The sequence below is a fragment of the Galleria mellonella genome, unplaced genomic scaffold (genome assembly GCF_026898425.1).
Source record: "Galleria mellonella isolate WM207_F2 unplaced genomic scaffold, CSIRO_AGI_GalMel_v1 utg55, whole genome shotgun sequence".
Lineage (NCBI taxonomy): Eukaryota > Metazoa > Arthropoda > Insecta > Lepidoptera > Pyralidae > Galleria > Galleria mellonella.
In genome coordinates, this window is record NW_026442115.1 from 4,262,326 (window position 1) to 4,288,217 (window position 25,892).

Sequence of the window (25,892 nt, forward strand, 5' to 3'; positions counted from 1 at the left end):
ATATAGAGAAAGTAAAAATTATAGTAACTACTACTACTAAATTAGAAGTTAACTAGTTGGTGCAGAGTTTAAAGGCAGGCATCTACCAGTGTGTTATATAATAATGCTGACAAGCATTTTTTTTAATAGATGACAATGAAATAGTTACACCGCCTGCGCTAACGGTATACGCTAGTGGGGCACCAGGTGAGATGTACCGGCAGGTCAGATAGCCCATCATGATGAATACACCAGGAATTCAGCACGATGGTTTTCAGTGGGGACCGTGTGGAGGTCGATTTGACAGGGTATATTCCTAGCAATGGATCTGGTAGTTCGCATTTCTAACAATCCCTTCTCTGCTGCCAAGGATTTGGAGTAACACTGTAGAATATTTGTGAGTTAAACTTAATATAGCTTATAATTTGCCGTGTACTTACTCAAAGTATGACCATCAGGAAATACATATCATGCCCTTTTGGCCAGTAATCTATCAAATACTAAGTTTATTTTAAAAATACCAGAATTCGTCTTATATTAGTAATAATAAGTGAAGAAAATACATTTGTTATCGTACTGAATATTTGCAGTAATGATTTTTGGATATATTATTATGTATGTAGGTATATATGGGATGAAATGATACAGACATACTGGCATATGTCTAGATTTTTTGCACAACGTGTAGTCTAAATCTAAACCGCTCGATGAATTTTATTGAATGAGATTTAGTTAGATTTGTCTAAATTGTGTAAGCGTTACATTAAAATTGTTATGTAGCAATCTGAAATAAAATAAATATGGTAGTTCAAAGTTCCTAAAGAACTTGCGAATTTTACTTGAAAAATATTATCCTCTATTCGTAGTTGGGTAAATATAAGATACTATATATTCGATAGTATATTTTCTCTAATAATATTATATTAAAATAAAAGTGGTGAAAGAAATAAAAAAACAACAAGAATACGTAATTTAACATAGTTATACTGTCGGTTAGGTTATGGCAGATTGGATAATGTAATTCGTCCTCGATATACAGCCGCTAGATTACGCTCCGTCAATATTTGGTTCCACGCCTTAGATGGACTCTACTAATACATGAAATGTTATAGAAATTTAATAAAGTGTTATGTTATTCAAAGTGAGAGTATTTGAAAATGTTTAGGTGCAATGTTTATGGAGCCAAATTCAGAGAATTTCGTACCATATGTTTATAAATGATTAGATAAAACGACCGTTACTATATAAATAATATTTACTTGAATGCATAATATTCCTTGCTTCCTCAGCAGCATAATTTAACAAATGACGAATCTAAGCATTTTTTATATATATATATATATATATATATATATATATATATATATATATATTACTAATATTATAACAGTTAGGCGTATTAATGCTTCAATCATTTAAGATGCATTTGAGATGGAGAAGGATATAAGCTATATTTTTTCCATGTTAATCAATATATTGCGGCCACAAGGACAAAGTTGATAGTAAAACTAATAACTGACTAGACAAAAAAAATAGTTAATTGTTAATACAAAACTACCGTAAAGATTTCAAAACTATGAACAGTTCAAATGTCAAAGGCACTCGAATAGGAGGGCGCGAAGTGGCCTGTGCAAACAAGGGTGTGTGTTCCTGCGTGCACCGGCGGCGCGGCGTGGCGGCACCTGTGAACAGCATGTTTGTACCCCCACTTACAGAGCAAGCTAGAATCACTGCGCAAACCGCCTCTGTTTGTGGAGCCGCCGCGAGAGCTGAGGCGAGGAAATCTTAATCTTTCGAACGTACGTCATAATTAATGAACAGAATCTAAGTTTTTATTATCTTAAGGGTAGAATGGATAACGGATGTTAATAAGTGTATAAGCAAATAGTAAGTTTGTAGTGTGTAGGCTACGAATGGGATCTTAAAGTGAGATATTGTCTGTACTACTTTGATACGTTACAATTGAGATCAAAAATTGCGTTATTCATTTAATAAAACTACACTGACTGACTGTATGTGCAGGAATTTTTTATATATCTAATTCAATCTATAAAAGAGTTAAACAGGAGATGAAATTTTTTAAGCAAATTTTTAATGAGAAATATTATCGGAGATATATATTATATGGATAACGTTTCATTCATAATTTCAACTGTTAATTGTTCATTGCAAAACATAGTTCATAGTAGTAATAATAATAATTTTGGTGTAGATATTTGTAAGTATCTAAGGCCAATGTAGATTTTTAATTTTCAATGATTTAACTAAATCGACTAGTAGATATCGTTCATATTATTCATAAGACCACAATGTTTAGTACGATTTTTAGGTAGGGTGACACAGCGCATTTTTTCCCGGGTAAGCTTAGTCAATAAAAAATGGATGCTGCTATAGATTCATATCTAACTGGGTACTTATTACTAATCATTAGAATGTTGATGCTAGAAGGAAGTGAAACGCTTTTGTTTTGAATTGTCATTATATTCACTCATTAGTTACTAATTAAAATATTATTATTATCTTTGGTATTATTGTAAAGTGATCCTTTGATTTAGAGATTCTTTGTTTGTATTGGACACACTCAAAAGTGCTCAACCGATTTTAATGATACTTTCACTTATAGAAAACTACACTATCAGCGAAGAACATAGGCTATATATTATGTTCGTGAATACTACCTACTCGCGCAGTCGGGCCGGATCGCTAGCTTTTTTAATATATTTCCTTTGTTATTAATGGAAAAATTCAGGTGTATTTGTTAATAGACAGGTAAGTTAATATAATCTAAGATTTTTTTACATGAATTCAAATTTCTATCAAATGCCAACAACAATTCATATATTAAATTCTTTTGAGTTACAGTTTGTTGAATTTAATGTTACGCAAATTACAGCACAAATTGTATAAATGGAATAATTTTTGAGCCACATTTGTGTCTGTATGTGTATACGTGAAATATCTCTGGAAAAAATAGTTATACTGGAAAAATAGTTATAGTTATAATGGATATACATTTTTTTTTTCATAAACTATTTCATAACGATGAATTAGGTAGGTATCTACTTATTACAAACATCAATACAAATACAGACTTATGTAGAGATTGAATTTTTGTTATAGTTACCTTAATAGAAAAATCAGCATTTCTTGTACTTGGTCACTTTTTGAGTTACTGATTGTAGGAATACATTGTTACGAAATGCGCTTGTTTATCTCAGTTCAGTTTTTAGTGCAATGAGTTTTTATACTTATTTATAAACAATACATTATTATTGGAGTCACACTAGCAACGTTCCAAAAGCTAAGGTAAGTTGCTTTTGTTCTTCGTCGGCCTCATTGTAGGAAATGTAGACATCGCACGTTCGTAGCTTAACTCCGCTAATATGCTAATTGCTCGGTAAATCATTACTTACATACGTTATTTCGTAACTTTTCCACTAGTTACTAGTGTTTATTTTATCAATATATCGTAATTAGATGCGGTTAAGGCATTTCGCATTTTTATGAATGCTTACAAAAAGCAAAATCTATATTTTCAAAAATTTTCTACTGACGGATTTTAATAAAAAAAAAAATCTAGGACTTTCAATAAAAAAGTTAGAATGACGTATGTTTTTTTTCTGTATATTTTGGTACCTTATTTGGTATTTATACATAGTACGTGGGTAAATAGATTTCTGGGCAAGTAGATTTTGATACGATCTTAAAGAACTAGTATGTACTAAAAGACCTTAACTTATTTATATGTTTTTGTTTCTTAGACAAGTAAACACAAGTATAAACTATTACAAATTAAATGACAATATAAATATTTAAGTTAGGCAAAATGACGGGATGGAGTTCCGTGCCCGGGGACTCCCTTGGGGAGATAAGCGTCGTAATATAATGTTTGCTCAGGCGTATTATCATACCTCTACACGGAAATAAATTGGTAGAGCAGGAAGACGATAAAAATTGTCACACGGCGAATGGTGGAGTGGAGCAGTCGACCTACCCATATAGGAATTTGAATTTAAACTACCAGTAATAATAGTGTGTTGCCATTATATAAAATATCCATTTACCTGTATTAAACGAATTGGCTCTGAAATCAATTGTGATTGCCATATAAAAAAATGTATATAATTTTTCGTAAAAAATATTCAAATGAAATAAAATCGAATTTCAAAATGTATGTTTTGAGACAATATTAGTAAGAGTACCTATATGATATTTTTAACTCTAATGAAATATTAAGAAGCAGTTATATTATAAATTTTAGAAACAATATCAATTGCTCATGGGATGGGTTAATTGCAAAATGTAATTTTTATATAATTAGTTTTGTAATTTTTAAGACAGCGAATAACATATGTTCTGAATCGGTATCGTCTTAGAATTTATCATTAATTTATCCATTCGCACAATTCCATATAATACGTGCAAAAGAAAAATAGTGTAAACAAGGTTTTGAGTCGTTATTTGTAGAATGTGAGCAAACGTTATTGAAATGGTCTGGTCAAGTTATGAGAGCAGCATTTCACGTTAAGTTGAAACTACAAATCGTAATGTAAAAGAGCATGAGACGAAGAAATACTCGAATGCTCTACAATTTTCTACATAAACTTCGTTGGTCACTTCTCTTGTCAGTCATCATACAGTCATAAAGTATATCGTCAGTCGTCATCTTGTTAGATATCATGCGTCATTGCAAAATTAGGAAGAATCCTGACAGAATCATCATCTTTCTTACATTAGATATTTTGTGTCGGATGAGTTCTGGATGCAATAAAATTGTTTAAATAAAAAAATGTATTGATGTTCTTTTAATAATGCTGATAGCATCTTCGATGCCATACGTAATGGACCAATTTTCTAAATTCAATTTACTCGTAATTCAAGTATTTATTATTCGTGTGGTGACGGAGTACTATATTATAAATTAATCTTAATTCATTTAGAAATATAGCTATTGGCGTATCAGCTTTATGATGATGTGAAGCGCCGACAGTTGATAGGAAATTAATAAACAAGGAGCAGATAACGGATAACGTAGCTATTCAATTAGGGCGGTGGTTCGAGTGTTCAGGCACCGCTGACCCGGGGTCGGCAACTAGTACCTCTTATCCAGGCGCAGTACTTTATTATAACTAATTATGGAATAATTTTCATGTTACCGAGGCCACTTTGTTTAGCTGTCAAAATAACTACACACATTATGATAGGACTAATGTATAAAAATATTCTTTACAAGATGCGTCGGTGACTTTGTAAGCGTACTGTTATTATGGTAAAAAACGATGACAATGTTGCTATTTTTATTATTAAACATAACCTACGATGGTGGTGGAGAATAATAAATATTGCCTCTGTGCTTATATTTTTATCAATAGGACAGTATAGTAGTAGTATGACATAAAAGAAGATGCAACATATTGATGTATTGCAACCTAATTTATTTGGTTTTAAATCGTCATTGTTGAATTTGAAAAAGAAAAGGCTTTTACTATTTGTGTGTTATTTACGCGTCATTTTCTTCCATTCATTTTGTTTTTTTTTTTTAAACCAATCAAGAACTTACATTCTTATTTATAAAAACATCAAACCTCTCATATACCTATTTTAGCTATTGAACTGTTTTGTCCCTTTCTTTCGTGCTAAATTCTCAGTTTGAAAGAAAATGATAAAATTAGTTAAATAGGTTTGTAGAAAGTTTTAGTTTTTATGAATAAGGTGGTTAGGCTTGTATGTTGCTTCTCATTTTTATAAGTCAAAACATTGGAGACAGGTATGTTTTTTGAGGAACGTAACATATTTTTAATACGGAAGGTGTGTAATTTTTGGTTAAATTTAATTTATGAAAATTTTTATTACGATATATAATATTTGTTTTTTTTTTATTATATTCAGGATTTAATAATTATCTAAAGTGATATATATATGTTTCCTGTTTGTCTAGATATCTAGCCATCTGCTTTTTATCGAGTTGACATCGGAAGCAGCCACTTGGTGGGTTTACAAGAATTATCTAACCTATTTTCTTGGATATAAGTAGCTGTTGCTAAGGCAATTTATCCTTCAATAATTGTACAGTAGTATGTCTATTTATGAAATAATTTGATATCAGAGATTGAACTTCATATTTAATGTTAATAGACGAGCAATGCGGCAGTTCTTTCAGCGGAGTTTAATTTTATTAGTTTTAATTGCAGATAAGGCACAGCTAAAGAAGTCAGGGGTGAAAGACATATAACTTCAATCCCTTGAAGTAATAATACTTGAGTGATGGGTAGTTGTAATGGGTGTAATATAAATTAATATTATTTAAAATTTTCGCATTTTAATATTTTGCAACATATTATATTTATTAACTGCAAATGTTAAATAGGTGGTTGTCCATCCTAGAACTATCTAGTGCCCATTTTCCGGATACGAACGGAGCTTTAAATGATGTACCAAGATATGTCTGATAGTACATAATATGCGTCTTGGCAAATAATGTTAAATACTTCAATGGCGGTATTGTAATCTGCGGTTGCTCCAAATGTTAATAATATTGTTTGTGTGTATGTTAAGAGGAAAAATATAAATTTATTTTGCTTGCTAATTTGCCCAGACTCAGTTGCAGTATAATGGTTTATGTTAAGTACTTATTAAAATATTTACTTCTTTTCTCGGACCAATGAGAGCGTCGGTCATTTGATAACCTTTAACAATATGCAAAACAATTGTTGCCTTTTTATTTACTTATCAATGTTGAGTTCAAGTGGTATGTTACAGAGTTTTATAAATAAGTAAGTAGGTAGCCAAGTGCGCGTATCACTTTTAAGCACCGCGACCCTCAAGTCTACGTAATTATGATTAGCGTAAATAATATGCCTCTATTTCATATAGTTCTTAAGTACCGCCCTATTATAATTATAGTACGAACTAAGAGGGAACCCATTGTCCGCGTGAACCCATTTTTTTTAGTTCCTAACCTAGCAGAATTGTAGAAAATTTAAATCTACATCTAATAATTTTAAATAAATTTAATTTATTTATAACTAATCTTTTTCCGCGACTTTGTTTGCGTGACTTTGATAAAACGTAGCTTACGCCTTTTTACACTCCAAGAAGTAAGTGTACGAGTAGGTGTATCAAATTTTATGATAATTGGTCGAACAAACATACTTTAATAATCAATTAATAACATTATTATTATAATATTATTAAACTGCCCCCCCTCCCCTATAGAGAGACCTGTGTTCAGCAATTAACAGTTAACGGTTGGTATGATGACGATGATGATTTAAAAATAAAATACAGTCTATGTTATTCGCTGATAATGTAGCTTTCTACATCAATAATTTTCAAAACTGGTTAAGTATTTTTTCAATATTATTATATTTAAGTTTCACACACACACACACACACACATAACCATTTTTGAATAGAAAAGTGAATTTCATATCTTAATATTTTTCATAAGTCAAAATGAGTCTATTAGTAAGTTTGAAAGCGTACTAAGTATTTTTAGAGAAGCTTTCTAGCATCCAATTACATATTAGTTATTTGTACATAATATCAGTGGCCTTTATATAAACATTTTCTAGATTATATTGTATATTGCGATATATGTACTAACAATGTTATTACATTATATTTATTTCTGACTCGCGGTACGAGGAAGTACTTGAGAGAACCGCGGTTTCCGTTGCGGAGAACGTATGCTTATGAAATTGAAACCTCATTGCTAGTGTATCAGGTTTCAAGCGGGGATCCCTTTGTCTAACTCCAATCGTGAGTTGGTTATGCTAGCATTTTAAGAGTGTTTATAATGAAGTCAGGCAACGTATGCATTGTCTGTTAATTAACCAACTTTAAAATGAAGAAGGTTCTCAATTTGTATTTTTTTTTTATATTTATGTTTGTTACCTCATAAATCCATTAGTTGTAAACCAATTTGGAAAATTATTTTTTGATTAAAAAAAGATATAGATCTAACCCATAGAAATGTTATCAAAATCGGTCCCATAGTTTAATTTTTCAATCAAAGTAACTGATTTTGCCTCAACTGAAGTCGGTTTTTTGTGGAACACAGTTTTTTTTTTTAAATAATTTATGTAAACAATATTTTTTATTTGTGAATGTTAATGTAAAAATTATTCTTGTAGTTGTAGTTAGTCATAGAACAAGCTCTCCATAAATGTGGGTACAATAAGATTTAATTTCAATCAAATATATGAAGTATTTTTCAATTCTCGTCTATTTCATATAATACCTATCTATTTATAAGTAAATGCCTATTTCATATTATGTATTTGAATTTTTTTTCATTAAAATCTAAAATATAAACAGTATTAATTAATTAACATTTAGATCGGTATAAGAGCAGTTTTATATGAATATTTAAAAAATTTGAAAATTGTTAAGATGTATTAAGTATATATTAAATGATATACTATACATTAAAATATCTTTACTCCTTGACATAAAACATTTATTTAAAGAAATTTATAGAATGTACGAACATAAAATAGATATTTCTATATGTAATTTATAATAACTGTCTTTATTAAAAACTATGTATTTTATACACATTTTATATTGGTACTCAACACCAAAGTGTTGACGGGTCAGAACCCGTAAATATACGGTGTACTAAATATATACAAAAAAAAAAAACAGTTGACCTCGTAAATTCTTATCTTCCTAAAATTATAAAGACGAAAGTGAGTTTGTTTATTGTATGTTATCTCTTGGCGTCTTAACGGTTCTATAAAACGATATGAAATTTAGCATAGGTAAGTACTACATACTTATATAATTTAAATAACAATAACCTCTCTGGCGTGTAAGCTATAACTTTAATAAAATATCTAGAAATCTCGATTTAAATTATTAAATTCTAATGTAGAATCTACAAGACGTGTGCTGAGTCACTGGTTACTTGATAATTCATCTTTGAACGTGTGATTTCAACTTTTTATTTTGCAAAACTGCCTACCTATAATGTTTGTATTGCTATTACCGCTATAATGTTATTACCCTAAGTTTAATTTAGTCGATTGTAAGTAAGTCGATATCATGTGCATTTAGTTAAATTTTGTTTTTATTTTACTGTCTTTTTTTATTATGAAATAATTTAGCTGTTGGTTTTTCTTTAATTAAAAATAAATAAATTACTTAATTCATAACAAAAGTATTTAATATATTTATGAAAATGATAAATAATATAAACAGGTACTCACTTGGCAGGCTGTGGCACGATATTGTCATAGTTGAAGTTCCTCAGTAACTCCCCAACAGCCTCGTTGATCTCCAACTTGTCGCAGGGCCTATCGTGCTGTTGGTTCCAGCTCATCGTTGACAGGGACGGAAGCGGTACGTTTGTATACAGCATACAGTAAACCTCAGTTGTACAGTAAGCTTCGTACGCACAAAGTTTATTGTACAGTAGAGCGCGTGTAGAGCGCGCGTGCGACCGACTCGCGCGCACTGACTATAAAGAGTCCCTTATACTCCAGCGCATAACTATAAACGCACAGAAGGGGAGCGCGAACCGCTATGATATCGTGCTGTGTTTGTTTACTTTACGATTATCCGATTATTTGTTTATAAATACCGTCATGAATTATTTAAAGGAAAAAATGATGTACCTAAATTTATTTATTTTGCAAGATATTTTGGATTGACATTTTTAATATTATTGTACAAATATTACGAAGTAAGCGTCGCTTTAAGCACGATTTACTTCAGTGTTTATTTTTAATCTATTAAGTGATTAAATTGTAAAAGGATAATAAATTATTTACGTAGGTATTTATACAGTAATTATTGTATGATAATGCTCACACAAGTTATGATCCTTTTAGACTATTATAATTCAAATGATTTATGGCTACTAAATAACAATTATATTTATAATTTATCAACCCAGGTTTATTAATAATTCAAATATTAATAGTAATATTGATTTAGAACGAAAAAATAATCTCATTCAATGTAGAGCAGTCTTAGTTTAAATGTTACTTTGCACTGCATCTTTAAGTTTTCCGAGTTTTCCCGTTAAGCGGCCGTAGTGGGCGGTGCGCGGGCGCATGATAGCACCGCCTCGCTGTGCGATTGGCGCGTACTGCCGACCACTCTGACGTCACAACGCCCGCATCTTTATCTACGTGCCTACCAGAGTGTTAGCAGTTCGGAACTTGCTACCGATAGTTGTTGCGCATAATTCAATTGTCCTTAATTAGAAATGGATGTTGGACTTTATTCATAACTAGGTATTTACTTTGCTAAGAACCTACCAAAGGTTATTCACCTGTTTCACAAAGATATTCCAAAGGCATAAATTTGGTATAACATATTATTTGAAAAGTAAATGCCATTACACATACATTCACTTCATCTACTCCCCACACTCATATATTTGTCTACAACTTATAAATATTACTCTTCATGCCACATACAAATATATCCAACTTTTTACTTTTTTTTTCTAATTTTATAAATAATATTTATCATTTGTAGTTTAACCTTCATTTGTTTCAACCAGAGGGAGACTTTGTACAAAAGTCGATTGCTTGGGTACCTCTGTCCCATTCGTGTTTCAACCGTGAAGCAGTTGTGTTGGCATGACTGTGTTTCGGTTTGAAGGGTGGGATATGGCGTGAATTTACTGGGTACAGAGGAGTAACACCTGAGTCCTCAGGAGTTATGGGGGGTATCATGGGCGAAACAGTATACTCTGTTATGTCCATAGTACTGCTCATGTCTATAGGCAACGGTTACCACTTTCCATCAGGTGGGCCATCAGCTTGTTTGCCATTCTAAGTGGCATAAAAAAAAAAAAAAAAAAAAAAAAAAAAAAATATTTTCTGTAATTCCTTAAATTTATATAAGAAATTTAATTGTGTAAAGTACGGTAGGCTGACCTTCATAACACAGGATTTTCCTAGCATGAAGGCCAAAGACGATGTGAATCAATATGTAATGCATATGTAAAAAAATAAAAAATAAAATTAATGCATACGAATCGGTTATATAGTAGTATTCAAAATACTTGTATTTTGTTCCAATGTCTTTAAATAATATCTACTATATAACCGTTATACTGAAGTTACCTCAAGAAGTTACAATATAAACAGTGAATTACTCGTGAGGAATATATAGTATTTAGGATTGCATTTATAATTATACCTACCCCTGACTACAACTCTACAAGAGTATGATAAAACGACAGTATACTTTCATAACTGCGACACCAGGACACCACCAGGGTATCAGAACCTATAAAATCGCAAAATTTACTATATTATGAAATTTACAACGTACACAGCACCACACTTATGCTTTATGAATAAACCTCATTAAATAAATTAAGTCATATTAATTTCATACAACACCATACAAATATTAGATATTATTTTTTAATTGCAAATAGGCACTTATATGTGACTTTGGTATTTAGTTCATTTAAATGAACGTAAGATTTAAAGCACCTAAATAGAAGCTTAAAATTATGCTTTCCTCGACGCTCATTAGTAGAATGTAAGACTGAATAGATCTTTCTGCAAATTACTACGAAAATTTTTCAACGTTCAAATATAGTTCTACATGTGACAATTCTAGACTGAGATCATTTTTGCAAATCTTCTTTTTTGTAATCTTTTCATTTTTGCGGCACTGAAAAGTGCAAAATTACGGTAGCGATATTACAATATTACATGCTCTATTCACTGATTTACGGTAGTAATAGGTATGCAACATATTGGCCAACTTCCTACCCTGCAAATGGAGACATAATTAAACTGGCGTAACAAAACCATCGGAGGCCTCCTTTTATCTAAAAAGCACAATTTTTTTTTATTATAGCACGACTTGTCACCGCTTCATCCTGTGTTGTGTGTGTTGGGAAGGATTGTAAGCAGCAGGTTGCGGTTCCTACGAAACAAATGAATATTGTCTCAATAAAGTGACATAACTATAAAATGATATATTAAATGTCTACATGTTTACAAAAATATCTCAAAAAATATCTCAAATGTACCCAACATTTGAGATATTTTTTTTCAGTACTTAACTTTATATCAAACAATAAAATAAGGATATAGGTACCTGAAATAAATATATAGAGTACTTACTTCTGTCAGAATTGGTTGCACTTGTACACCAGGTAATCCAGAACCATAGTCAGCTCCTAAAATGGACAGGAACTTTATTTCCATTTCTGACAATTCTTCATAAATTGATGAACCTCCTCCTGTCTGACTCGAGGCATCTCTCCTCAGGCGGTTTTTTCCTTTTATTTTAGCTTTGAGGTCCACCCAATACTAGAAGAAAAAAAAATATAAAAAAGATGTTTAAGGAAATATACCTTATTGGGACGTACCTTAGACCATTCGGGGCTAGACTTAACAGCGCCTTCACCTACAGAATTCAATACAGATGCAACTCTTAACCACATCTGTTTCAAATGCTCTCGGGCTTGAGCAGACTTGTTGTACCCAACTGCAATTTCCCTATGATCTTTAAGAAATTCTCATAAATTTTGCAGTTCGGTATATGTGACGCGCCGTCTGCTTTGTTGTGTTTCACTGCAATTCATATAATAATAAACACAAAAATATAGATAGATCTATAATATAACATACGTGGCTGCTAATATACAAAGAAATTTTATTAAACTAACAATAAATAGTTACTCACGACATTATAGTTTCGAAGACCTTTATGCACAAAGGATAGCCAAATACTGAAAGTAAAGTGCTATTCCCCAATCCACGGTTCACATTTAAAAATACTTTAGCAAGCTTGGATTTATTCAACTTTTTTATTTTATTTTAAAACACTTGAAATTTAAAACTTTTCGAGTGACGACATTAAAATTCTTAATATTCTTTATTAACTTGTAATATGATTTAAATTATAAAAACACTGGGTTTTTCTATCGAGTTAACAAAAATTCATAATATTTATTATATAAAAATTGATAATTATCATGAAATTTCAATATTATTCAATATTCATGAAAATTTGGTAATAATTATTTAAGTGTTTGAATGTTCGCGGTAAAGTAATATTAAGTCAGACGACCAGAGACAATTTCAGCTATTCACCCGATGGAAAACAATTTTTAAACAGTTAATCTTTAAAGGCGTCGTGGTATGAATTTAAACAATAGTGTTTAAGGTCTACTTTTGAACTGCCCTGTATAAAGATGGTTTCTTATAAGCTGATGGTAGGCTTCCAGAGGCAGTAACAATGTTGTAGTTTCCTTTATATATATATATATATATATATATATATATATATATATATATATATATATATATATATATATCATTAAGTAAATATGAATATTTATTTACTAACACTATTGCAATTTATTCTGATTTAACCTTAAAATACCTCGTTGACATCTTGATAATTTATTTATATGTATCGTGTATGTTCTTAAGTTAATATTCTAATTCTTAAATTGATTAAATAATTTTTTTTTTCTACAAACTCAGGTATGCTATGAATGTTATATTCTTTCTGTGCTCACTCACGAACAAAGGTCCACCTCAAGCCGAGAGCTCGTGCTTTTTGGCCGCTTTGTAACCTTATTGTTACACTATTTCACATAATTCTAATACTTAGTAAAATATTAAATAGACAGACAGAAATTGAATTTAATATGAAATTAACAAATAAATAATAAAAAAAAGTGCCTATTTAATGGTGAACCTAAATATATAGATATTTTTAAAATATTACGAATCTAGAGTACAATGCTACAGAATGCAGAAAATACTTTTGAGTGTAGGTACTTATAACAGCGTATGAAGGTTTATATTGTCTATGACGTAATGGATTAAGGGCCTTTGTGCGGTTCCAACCTTGACTTTATTAGAGCGTTAGGTTATATCATGCTATACATATAGGTAGGTACTTGCCTTTAGCGTTTGCAGATTATTTTTAAATTCAACCATTTTTATATTAAAGCGGCCCATTAGCCTCCCCCTGGGGGGGGGGGGGGGGGGTTGCCAGTAGTTGCTATGCTTGGTAGGCAGAATGGCTATCGCAGTAAGGCTTTAGAGTTGTTTTAAGAGGAACGCTGCTCCCCATCCCTTGCTCTCCCTTAGTCGCCTCTTACGACACTCACAGGAAAAGAAGAGGTGGTTTATTCTTTACCGGGACCACACCGTGGTACACGTTACTTAATTATATTAATACATAGTCCATTTTTGTGATTAACTCCTTAATAATATATCAGTAGTGTTCAAGTTGGACTGACCTCATCAAAACGGTCACACAGCAGTCTATTGAGGAATGCTCTTGCTCGGCTGTGAGCAGAAGTAGATGGAGATATATTGCGAGGATTCATCGACGATCCATTATCATCGTAAAAACCACGACCACTCTGTCGCGTAGAGCGTACGACTAAAGTGAGAGTGTGTTTAATATATTATACTTAAATATATATTTTTTTATAACATACAAATTTGTACAAACCTACGTAGACGTACGCATTGAATACATTTACCAAACCACTTATAAAGTTACTACCAGATGGGTGAGTACAGAAAGGTTCATATCCAATGACCAAACATACGGACAATTAGATGATTTTCATTAAACCTTCCACTTCGTCTATTAGCGCGGTCTAATTTTGTGCCCAATTCTCGCAATGTAACCGCTAATTAAGTTGTCAAGGTATGCAGAAGGCATGTAACATACAAATTATTAACCATTGGTCAGTGCAGCCCAAGTTTATGTAAATAGACTTTTTCGGTTCATAACACGTCGTTTTTACAAATACATTTTTAATATGGTTCTTCATTCATTTATTAGGTTATTCATATACCATGCTACAAGTATATACTTGTAGCATGGTATACATAACAGCCTTAGTAGGTATTATAATTATTATTAACCATGTCAAAGATAAACTGTGGCTAGATTTCAATTGTTTTCGAAAATTGACAGATTAATGTAATATTGCCACACTTCAGTAAGCTAAAGTTATGAATACAATTAAGAGCGTATATAATTCAATCAGAAATATTTAGAAATGTTCAATTAATTTTGATTGAATCTGCAGATAATTGTGATGTTGCCGTGTGTTATTATAAACACTCTAATACAGAATGAAGTGAAAATCATTAGCATTATTTGTTTAGTTAGTGAAATTAAATCTTTCCCCTAAAGAAAAATGGTTTGAAAATGATGAAAACTAATAATAGATTCCAATGACCTGTACCCTTAGGAATGACAACACATGAGGGTTGTATGGACGAAATAGTATACTCTGTTATGTCTAGCTGTCAGCTTGTTTGCCATTCTAAGTTGCATAAAAAAAAAATGTAAATATAAAAAGTTTAAGATCAGAAAGACTAGTATCTTCGATAATAGTCTTTCTGATCTGTAACAAGTAGATAGATTGAACTTTATATGCTTTTTTAAATATTCATTTAAACATAATAAATATTAGAATAACTATTTTAAAAATCAGGAATACCATTTTGTTATTGTCAAGACATAATAATTGTTATAAAAAATGTAATAAAACATTTAATAACTATTATTAAACGTTTTTTTTTAAATAGCAACACTACATGTGCTATGTCATTGACTTTCTTGGCGGGTTTTATGAAGAGTAATCGGAAAATACGAAGCTCCTTAAAAAATTTTACTTAATTTATTTAACAATTATGTTTTAGTTCTTGTATAAAGTTATATAGTAAATACGACTATTGATAAGATTTTTTTACTATAATCCGCAAGGACACTCTCCGTGAGGAATCTGCTGTGAATACAAATGTGTGTACCCTGGCAGCGTATTACGCATATGCACATGCATGATTACATTACGGTTATAATCTAAAGTTACGGTATAATGCAGAAAAAGTGTATGTGAATAATAATTAATATCAAACGGACCGACAGTTGTAAACCTCATTTTAAAAGGGTAAAAATACTAACTTAATCGTCGATTTATATCTTAGAAATGGCCATATTGGTACTCAAAAACCTTACATATTTTGAATTTAATAAGAATAATAGACGACAAACCAGTTAGCTCTTCCGGAACCAAAAATGGAAATTAAAAGAGTGAGTCCCTATTATAGGTAAATTTTATTATATAACAAAACTCCAGACATAAAAGAAAAAAAAAAAAAAACAAATATCAAAATCTCTGCAGGTGGATCGGGACCGTTCCTTATGGCAGATTATGGAGGAGGCCTGCCTATATTCAGCAGCGGACAGATAATGGCTGTGTTGATGATGATAAATAAGATAAATTAAGCAACAGTAGTAAGCAATGTTTAAATTAATAATACTACTTTTAGAAATTATGAACAAAATTTCCCTGACTTCAATAAGTTTGAGACGAGCAGAACTACCAACGCATCTAAAGATAGTTTTAATACGGAGTCTCTAATAGCACAAATTGTTAAAAATGATAATATACCAGTTTGTTAAAAAATATTTAATGCGGAAATGAAAATACGTTTTGTTTAGTGAAATTATTTTTATTGTTCAGTATAATCTTCCATAAGATCAATACACTTGGTCTAACAATCTTCCAACTTGTTTATCCCAGTACGGAAGTGACTTTCTGCAAGGCCTACAAAATATTCTTCTATGACGGCTATAACCTCTTCGTTTGATGAAAAATATTTCCCACGAAGGAATTTTTTGAGGTAAGGTAACAGCCAGAACTCAAGAGATAAATCAGGCGAATAGGGCAGATGCTGCAACAATACGCACTTTAGTTTGGTTATTTTAGTGATAGTTTATAGTTTTTTGAGCTGTGTGAGTGGATGCATTGTCTTGATGAAAAAATATTTTTTACTTCTGCAAACTGATTTTCTTTACGAATTTTTTCATCCAATTGGTTCTAAATGTTACAATAATATTCAGAATAAATTATTTTGACAGTTTGCAGATAATCCACAAAAAAAAATTCTTTTTCATCCCAAAAAACTGCCGCTAACACCTTCGCTGATTTCTGGACATGGACTTTGGAGCCGAAGTGCCTGGTTCACTCCATACGAGCTCATCCATGGTGATGAATCGATGCAAAATATCCTTCTTATCCTTTAGAAAACGCTCCAAATGTTGCTTAGAACGTCACATTCGCATTTATTTTTGTTGCATTATGAGCGAATGCGGCACCTATTGTGCATAGAGTTTTATGAAACCCAAAAATTCACTTAATATACTTAATTATAATTTTACCTATGAAAATAGCTTTAATGAATGTGGAGGAGTAGGTATATAAAATAGATGTAAATATCAAATCATATAGAGCCCTTTTTATGACTTTGTACAATCAATATCTATTATATTAAAAACTTAAACAAGTAACTTAACTACGTGTGAAGTTTGTCAGTAACCAGAAGTTGACAGCTCATCAGCACAGCTGCGATGTACCCATCATCCCATTCATCCTATTACCCCATCTTGCTCCTTGAGGTACTTCATCTTACCCTACCTAGAGGGCAAGACGGGAAGTTTGACTTTTTGCATTATTTTTTTCATATAATTATAAAACAAGAGTTACAAATAAGCACAAATTATTGAATGAGTATACTTTATTTGCATTATACAATATAGGAAAGAAGCAAGGCAATTTACAAACACAACGATACAATTGTATAAGTACAGTAAGGCGGTCTTATTGCTGAGAGCAATCTTTTCAAGACAACTTTAAGGTAATGAACTAATTGTTGTGCAAGTAGGTATAATAGTACTGTATAATTAAAAAGTTTGTGACAGCAATAAACAAGTTAACATTCGATCACTGCAAAGTTCTTATTCGTTTTAAAAGATTGAAAATTCTGACGAAGGATAAATGTACTTTATATAAAGAAGACTAAACTGTTAGAAGATTTAAGTATGAGTTATGATTTTTTTGGGAATACGCTAGTTGACAAAATTTGGAAATGAGTTTAAAAATATAGCTTGGTATCTATTTTACCCCAAAAATATATTACTTTAAGAAAAATAAGCTATTTTACCAAGGAATTTTGCATTTTTAGGAATGAATTCAAAATTGATATCGAAAAAGGCCATGACTGTCATGGCGTCTTGAATGACGTCACGCCTCGCGAAACATTCGTGTTTGTTTAGGACAGTCAATTATTTTTATTAAGAAATAATGAATCCCTCATATTATAAATACTGTGCAGTGCCTCAATATATATATATATATATATATATATATATATATATATATATATATATATATATATATATATATATATATATATATAATGTACTCTGTTCTGTGTGTCGGTATATATATATTTGTATTGTAATGTACTCTGAAGACATCGGGTTCTCGCCATTTAATGTCTTCAAAGAATACTGTAAATCGGGGTGAACAGGCATGAAACCAACCTTATTAAAAAAAATCTGCTATTTAGTATTAACATAGTTTTTAGACACACACTAACTAACAAAAATGGATCCAAGTTATCTAAAATAAATAAATTAAAAATTAAAAAGAAATATTAAAAATACCACTAATACTGTTGATATTATTTAATTTTATGAAGACTTTATAAAAATGGAATAGTCTATTCACTAATTCAGAAATAACTGAATTAAGCTTAAGGAGCTAGCGTCCAGAGCCGTAAAAACCATTATAAAAAATAAACTTCACTTTAGTGTTGCTAGTTTAGATATTTTTTTCCTGATTTTTTTTCGAAAAATTGTTTAAAAGGTTCTTTGTTTACAAAATTTCGGGGAAATGAAATTCTTGGAAAAATTTTCAGAGAAAAGTGACATTAGTTGAAGAAATTTAAGTGTATCTTTTACCAGTTTCGGTACTTGTAAATTATAAATCTTATAGAATATATAAAGCAGGGTAAAAATAGAAAACACTATAAGAAATAAGTAATTGAAGTATTCAACAAATTGTTAAATATGTACGTATTTTAATGAATAACAATATAAATTTTTTCTGCACGCACAACATTGCATGCGTCTTGTTAAAAACAATTTATTTTTTATTAATTTTTAAAATGTAAATTGGCAAAAGTATAATTTGCTGGATATATATTCAAGGAAGATTTGCATCTCCCTTGAATATATATACATAGAACAAGGCTGACAGTATAAATCTTTTTTGTTATAAAACCTGTTAAAAATATTAGTGTAACTATTAGTGTATCAGTGAATTTTATGGACCATTATAAATTAAAAGTAAAATAAAATTAATTTCGACTTAAATCTTTTAGAAAATTATTTCATAATGATCCTTACAGTAAAGATTTTGCATGAAATTGACGTCTTAATTTTAGAGCGATAACAAGTATTGGCATTTCAGAATCGACTTCAATAATTAACAATTGGGTAAAAATATAAATTGCATCTGGCAACCCTGTATGAGTCAAAAATTGAAACGTCAAATATGTGTGATGTTAGTTTTGTCTCTGTTTTCGACTTGTTTAGATTAAACAGTTGCTCCTTTTGTATTTTCATTATTTATTCAATAATTCTGTATAAATAAGTATATACGGATAACCGTGTAGTATAAACTATATATAAAAAACTGTGGCACTTATTCTGTTACTGAAATACAATATTAGATAATTTACATTTTTGTGTTCAAAATGAAAATTGCTGTAGAAGGTTGTGCTCATGGAGAGCTAGAAAAAATATATGAATGTATAGAAACTTTACAAGACCGGGAGAAAATTAAAATTGATTTGTTAATCTGCTGTGGAGATTTTCAGTCAGTTCGTAATAATGAAGATCTGAAAGCCATGGCGGTCCCTGAAAAATATCAGAGAATTTGCACATTTCACAAGTAAGTTTCTCTTATTGTAATTCCTTATTTTAAAATGTATGTGTATACTTATATAAATTACTTTTATTCTGATCTCGCATGCCTTCCTTTTGAGCCATACTGAACTCTGAATTCTTTTTCTTATTAACACATCCTAAGCGGGCTTTCTTATAACCCTGATGATACTGCGTAGGGAGCGAAAATTGTGAGGTTAGCGAAAAATTCGCGTTTGAAAATTAGCAAAATATTTAAAAGTAATGATTGGATTTTAATTAAATTTTATACTTATCTGTTGTTCTTATTATTCAACAAAAAATATATTTACACTGTAGACTAATGGAAACAATGTAACAATTGCAAAATAGTCAAGTTGGCTCCTGTTCTTTTTCGTGTCTTTTTCGTACCGGTCATGCAAAGATCTCGCGAGCACATACCGATGAGTGCTGGAATAGACTTGTGTCTGAAATTGAAACTTCACTCCATCAAGTTTCGATCTGGGGTGAACAAAATCTTGTCCAATTTAACCTTAAAAAGACACAAGTCTCCGCGTTTACCACAAAAAAAGACGCTGTTTGTCATATCTCCTCACTTTCAGGGCACTTCCCTTGATAAAAAGTCGAGTCTAGGAATTCTGGGCGTTGATATATCTTGCGACGTCCAGTTTTGCGGATTCATCTGGAGGAGAAGGCTAAGATAGCTTCCAAAAAGTTAGGAGTGCTCAATAGGGTGAGACGGTATTTCATGCGAAAACACCGCCTGAAATTATATAAAGACCAAGTCAGGCCGCCGCATATGGAATACTGTTCTCACCTGTGGGCAGGAGCGCCACAGTACCAACTCCTTCCGTTAGACCGCATTCAAAGTCGGGCGACTCGAATTATAGACGAATAGTCAACGCCTTACTGTCTGACTTGACCCACTGAAACTGCGCAGAGATGTTGCATCTCTGTGCATCTTTTACCTAATTTATCATGGGGAGTGTTCTGAGGAATTGTTGGGATTGATACCTGCTGCTGATTTTCACCACCGTACAACCCGCCACAAACTAAAGTTTCATCCCAATCATCTGGACGAGTGGCGGTCTTCCACCGTGCGTTTTTCAAGGCACTTTCTTCCACGCACAACCATTCTTTGGAGTCCAGATGATTGGGATGAAACTTTAGTTTGTGGCGGGTTGTATGGTGGTGAAAATCAGCAGCAGGTATCAATCCGAACAATTCCTCAGAACACTCCCCATGATAAATTCGGTAGAAGATGCACAGAGATGCAACATCTCTGCGCAGTTTCAGTGGATCAAGTCGGACAGTAAGGCGTTGACTATCGATAATTCGAGCCGCCCGACTCTGAATGCGGTCTAACGGAAGGAGTTGGTACTGTGGCGCTCCTGCCCACAGGTGAGAACAGTATTCCATATGCGGCCTGACTTGGGCTTTATATAATTTCAGGCGGTGTTCTGGCATGAAATATCGTCTCACCCTATTGAGCACTCCTAACTTTTTGGAAGCTATCTTAGCCTTCTCCTCCAGATGACCACTTACCATCAGGTGAGCCGCATGCTCGTTTGCCCCCTGTGTTGTAAAAAAAAAAACTAAAAACTGTTTTATTTAAATATGTTTTATAATATTTTTTTGTGCCTTTAACCAATAAATTTTAATTGTTTAATGTTCAGTGTGCATAAACAAAAAATACATTAAATAATGTAGAATGATATTTATGAAAATCTTATTTATGTAGAACTGTAGTAAAGTCATTTAAATTATTTTTTTGTAAACAAAGTTAAAAATTAATGAAACCTCCCTCTCCCTCCAACCACAAGAATCTTAAAACAAATATTTACTTATGTTTCATAAATCAATCAATGAGTACTAGTACTGTACCATAAGTACTTTCCAAACGGGTACAAATATCCGCCCCACTGATAGATGGTAGTCCACAATATGGGTACAAATATTCACCCTGCAGATAGACAGCAGTCCACAAAATGGGTACTAGTTTTTTTTTTGATGGGTGAAAATGGTATGGTAACCCCGCCTGTGCTAACAGGATACGCTGGCGGAGCACCAGTGATGGGTGATAGATGAGACCATAGATGAGAATTAAAAACAGTTAGCTCATCATGATGATTTCATCAAGAATTAACTATGATAGTTTCCAGGGAGAACCGCAAGGAGGTCGACCTGGTTGGGTATATTGCTAGCAATGGGATTCTCAGTCTCCATTACTAACAATCCCTTTCCCCCCAACGGGTACTAGTATATACCCCGTTGATAGACGGCAGTCCACAAAACTAGTACTAGTACCCGCCCCACGGGGGGGCAGGGATTGTTAATGACGGGGGTCTAACAGCCCCAATGCTAACAATTTTATTAATCAAGTCGACCTCCACATGGTTCTCCCTGGAAACCATCATGGTTATTACTCGTGGAATTCTTCACGATGGGCTAACTTGTCTAGTCATCGTCATCTATCACTGGTGCTCTGCCAGTGTATACTGTTAGCTCAGGCGGGGTTACTATTGCATAATCACCCATTAAAAAAAAGGTACCCCCCACTTATAATGTGTTAAGTATGCTGATGTCCATAGTACTTGTAAACATCAAACTTATATATAAGTATGTCCTATATATGTATAATGTTATTTATAGATATTATAGTGGAGAAAGGAGAGCACCAATACTGACTATATTCATTGGTGGGAACCATGAAGCATCAAACTATTTGCAAGAACTCCCATATGGTGGCTGGGTGGCTCCTAACATTTATTATCTTGGCAGAGCTGGCATTATAAAGTTCGGAAATTTAAGAATTGGAGGTAAGAATCCATTTTCTAAATGAAATCAAATCTTATTTCTTTTTTATTTTGTTATTTGTTTTCTGGATATTATCTAATGATAAAACCTTCCTTTCTCATGGGTGTTTTAAGAGGGGACTAAGGGATTTTAATAGTCTAGGAATGGGTAGTAGTATCTTTCTTAAAACATCACCAAAGCCTAACTGCGGTTGCCAAGCAGGGCAATTATTGGCAAAACTCCCCTTATAGGGAAGGCCTATATTCACAAGTGGATAGTTAATGGCTGATATAATAATAATAACTGTTTTAGTCTAAGATAAAATAGCTTGTGCAGTCTCATACACAATAGCCAGTCAGAGACATAACCCTTTTGTAGGAGTGTGCCCATTCCTAGTATAATATTATATTCCAAAATTATCTTAGTGTTATTTATGGCTTTCGATGACTTACTATCTATCAAAAGAGCTTATAACTTTGTTATTGTATGTAAGCAATATATAAGCCTATTTCATGGGGAGTGCTTAGAATGACTTCATTCTTTTATTCCACCTTCTCCTTTCTGATATTGCACCACGAGATTGGGCCAGCGATTACATTAATGCATGATAGATGCCTGCATTAACATAAGTTTTCCAACTCCTAAGTAAACCATAAAAGGATCATATTGTTTGTGTTTGCTTAGGATGGTGTGATAAGAAAATTTTGTTTGGTTTTAGGTTTATCAGGAATATTTAAAGGTCATGACTATTTACAAGGGTTGTGGGAGAGTCCACCTTATTCTCAAAATTCTCTACGATCAGTGTATCATGTAAGATCACTAGATGTGTTCAGATTGAGTCAACTTAATGAAAAAGTGCATGTCATGTTGTCCCATGATTGGCCAAGAGGCATCACTAATTATGGTGACGTTGAGAATTTATTGAGAAGAAAACCATTTTTAAGGTATGTATAACAACTACTGTTACTATTATATTATTACATCTAGCCTGTACCTATTGTTCATAGCCTATATTTAATTAACCAAAAAATATAGTATGTGTGTATATCAATTAATACTAGTACCACATTCAAACATTCTGACACTTCACTAATATTGGCTGCGAGAGAATACATTAGCATTCAATTCACTGTGTGCATATATCTTGTATTAAAGAATAAATAAATAATTTTGATAAATTAGGTTTCAGTTTCACTTGTCTCCATATACACCTATCTAACAGTTTCATATTTATTTTTACAGAGAAGATATTGAAACAAATCATTTAGGCAGTGTGCCAGCGGAAAAGTTACTACATGAGTTGAAACCAGATTATTGGTTTGCAGCTCATCTACATTGCCAATTTGCTGCACTTGTTAAGCATGAAGATAATACAGAAACTAAGTTTCTTGCATTAGACAAATGTTTACCGAAACGCAGACATTTGCAAATATTGGACATTCCTGAAGAGTATGATGGTGATAAACTTCTAAAGCAGGATGTAGAATGGCTAACTGTATTAAAAAGTACAAACCATCTCTTGAGTGTCAAAAATATGGACTGTCATATGCCTGGTCCTGGAGGAAATGAAAGGTACATTTTACTATTCCATACATATAAAAATCTTTACATATAATAATAATTATAAAATAATTAATAAATATAAAAATAATTTATCTTTACATATAATTCAATAAATTCATATTAAAATCAATGTGAGAACCTTGGTGAGGTAGCAGTTTAACACCTACAGATAGTCAAAGTCCTCAAGGATTCTCACACAATCCAAATATTTATATTTATTTAACTGAATTTTTTATGTTTGTATTTATTTTGACTTTGGAAACTTGTGCTTACTTATAGTTAATATAAGTAAACTATTTACAAACGACAGTCTATATTATATGTATATTATTTAATAAGCTTGTAAAAGTATTGAAAATTAATATGACTGATTAATAAAATATTATAAATGGATGCCAGGATCATAATGTTAGTATTTGCTAGTAATAGTGTTTACCAATTTAACGTTTGTGTAATTTTTATTTTTAGGTATGATTATAGACCAACAGAAGAAGAAAAAAATGATGTTTTAAACATAATGCAAGATCTGACAATTAAAGAAGATAGTTTTGTGAGGACTGCACCGGTTTACAATCCCCGGGCCCCAAAATGTGCACCAAGTAATCCAAGAATGAATCCACAAACAATGAATCTATGTGATAAATTGTGTATTGATGATCCTTTGCAAGTGGTGATGGCTCGCTCAGGTAGAGTCCTTACACAACCATCTCCTGATGATAATAATGTTACTTCAACCAGTGAAACATTGAGAGTTTCTGTATCTTCAGTAGAATACACCCCAATGAAATGCTCTAAATTATCATTGCCTCCACCCAATACACCAACAGAATGTAATGGTGAAGAATCTTTAAAAAACTCAATATGCTCTCCTGAAAGCACATTTGCATCTATGGATAATATGAATACCACTGATGACTCTTCTACTCCTACAACAAATGGGACAAAGAAAGCTTTTAAAAGGAGAAATATATCAATCTATAATACTCCTAATGGAGAAGATACTGTAAGTGATACATCCAGTGGTCTGGTAGACAGTGATAGCCCACGATCAAATAAATTACCATTTAAAAGTTATTATTATAGTGATTCTTGATTTTATAGAATTATAAGAAAATATAAGTGTAAGGTGTATATAAATATCTATTATGTGTGACAAGTCAAAGGAATGATAAATAAATAATAAGTAATTAATGAACGAGAATTAGTTAAATTGAAATTAAAGGCGATTTTATAATGTAATTTTTAATTATACATATTTTGAAAATAGAATTTTATTAGAAAAATTACAGAAGAGTAAAGATGTAGAGGTGTGGAGCATTTGTTATAGTCATTGAAACTAAAAATTTGAAATGTCACATATTATTGATAACATAATAAATAAGTAAAATTTTGGATTAGTGATATTTTACATTTTAAAATTTATACATTAAGTATACAAAAGAAAACCATTAAATGTAGAAGGTTAATTAGTCTTATCTATGTAATACAAATTCTTTTGAAATTATTTGCATTTTTTTTAACTATGTACATTATTTACAACAGATCACATTTGGTTGAGCAAGAAAATGTTTACTTATATTTACAGGATTTTATTATCAGCTTCATTAATATTCCTCAATTTAGTGGTATTCTTTCCATTTTATTTTAATTTTGCTAATTATTCAATGTCTAAAAGTTGCAACTTATTAATTGGTTTGATGTTATATATTTTAAAATAAGATTGTAATTATATATGTCAAAGTACTAAACATATGGAATAATGTATATAATATGTAGGCATATTTAGTTTATTTTTCAGAGGAGGGCTTGGTTCC

General features: G+C 31.6%; 2 protein-coding genes across 2 annotated transcripts in view; one reads left to right on the forward strand and one right to left on the reverse strand.

Moving 5' to 3' along the window:
- LOC113521493 (transcription factor SOX-8-like) overlaps window positions 1-9,667 on the reverse strand; it is a 31,880-nt gene extending 22,213 nt beyond the window's left edge. The window contains exon 1 of the mRNA XM_026907027.3: window positions 9,192-9,667. Within this exon, the coding sequence (XP_026762828.1) occupies window positions 9,192-9,343 (152 nt within the window). The 5' untranslated portion in view covers window positions 9,344-9,667. The remainder of the gene's footprint in view (window positions 1-9,191) is intronic.
- A 9,673-nt stretch (window positions 9,668-19,340) lies between these two features.
- Window positions 19,341-25,182, forward strand: LOC113521342 (uncharacterized). The gene is made up of 5 exons (XM_026906863.3): window positions 19,341-19,747; window positions 22,372-22,538; window positions 23,234-23,459; window positions 23,758-24,087; window positions 24,547-25,182. Exons 1-5 carry the CDS (start codon window positions 19,551-19,553, stop codon window positions 25,169-25,171), a joined length of 1,545 nt encoding a protein of 514 aa, XP_026762664.2. The 5' UTR covers window positions 19,341-19,550; the 3' UTR covers window positions 25,172-25,182.
- Window positions 25,183-25,892: the final 710 nt, after the last annotated feature.

Coding starts and splice junctions, on each gene's coding strand:
- LOC113521342 (XM_026906863.3), top strand. CDS start 19,551: ATGAAAATTGCTGTAGAAGGTTGTGCTCATGGAGAGCTAGAAAAAATA. Junction 23,460..23,757: donor AGAAGAAAACCATTTTTAAG/GTATGTATAACA, acceptor TTATTTTTACAG/AGAAGATATTGAAACAAATC. Junction 24,088..24,546: donor GGTCCTGGAGGAAATGAAAG/GTACATTTTACT, acceptor TTTTATTTTTAG/GTATGATTATAGACCAACAG.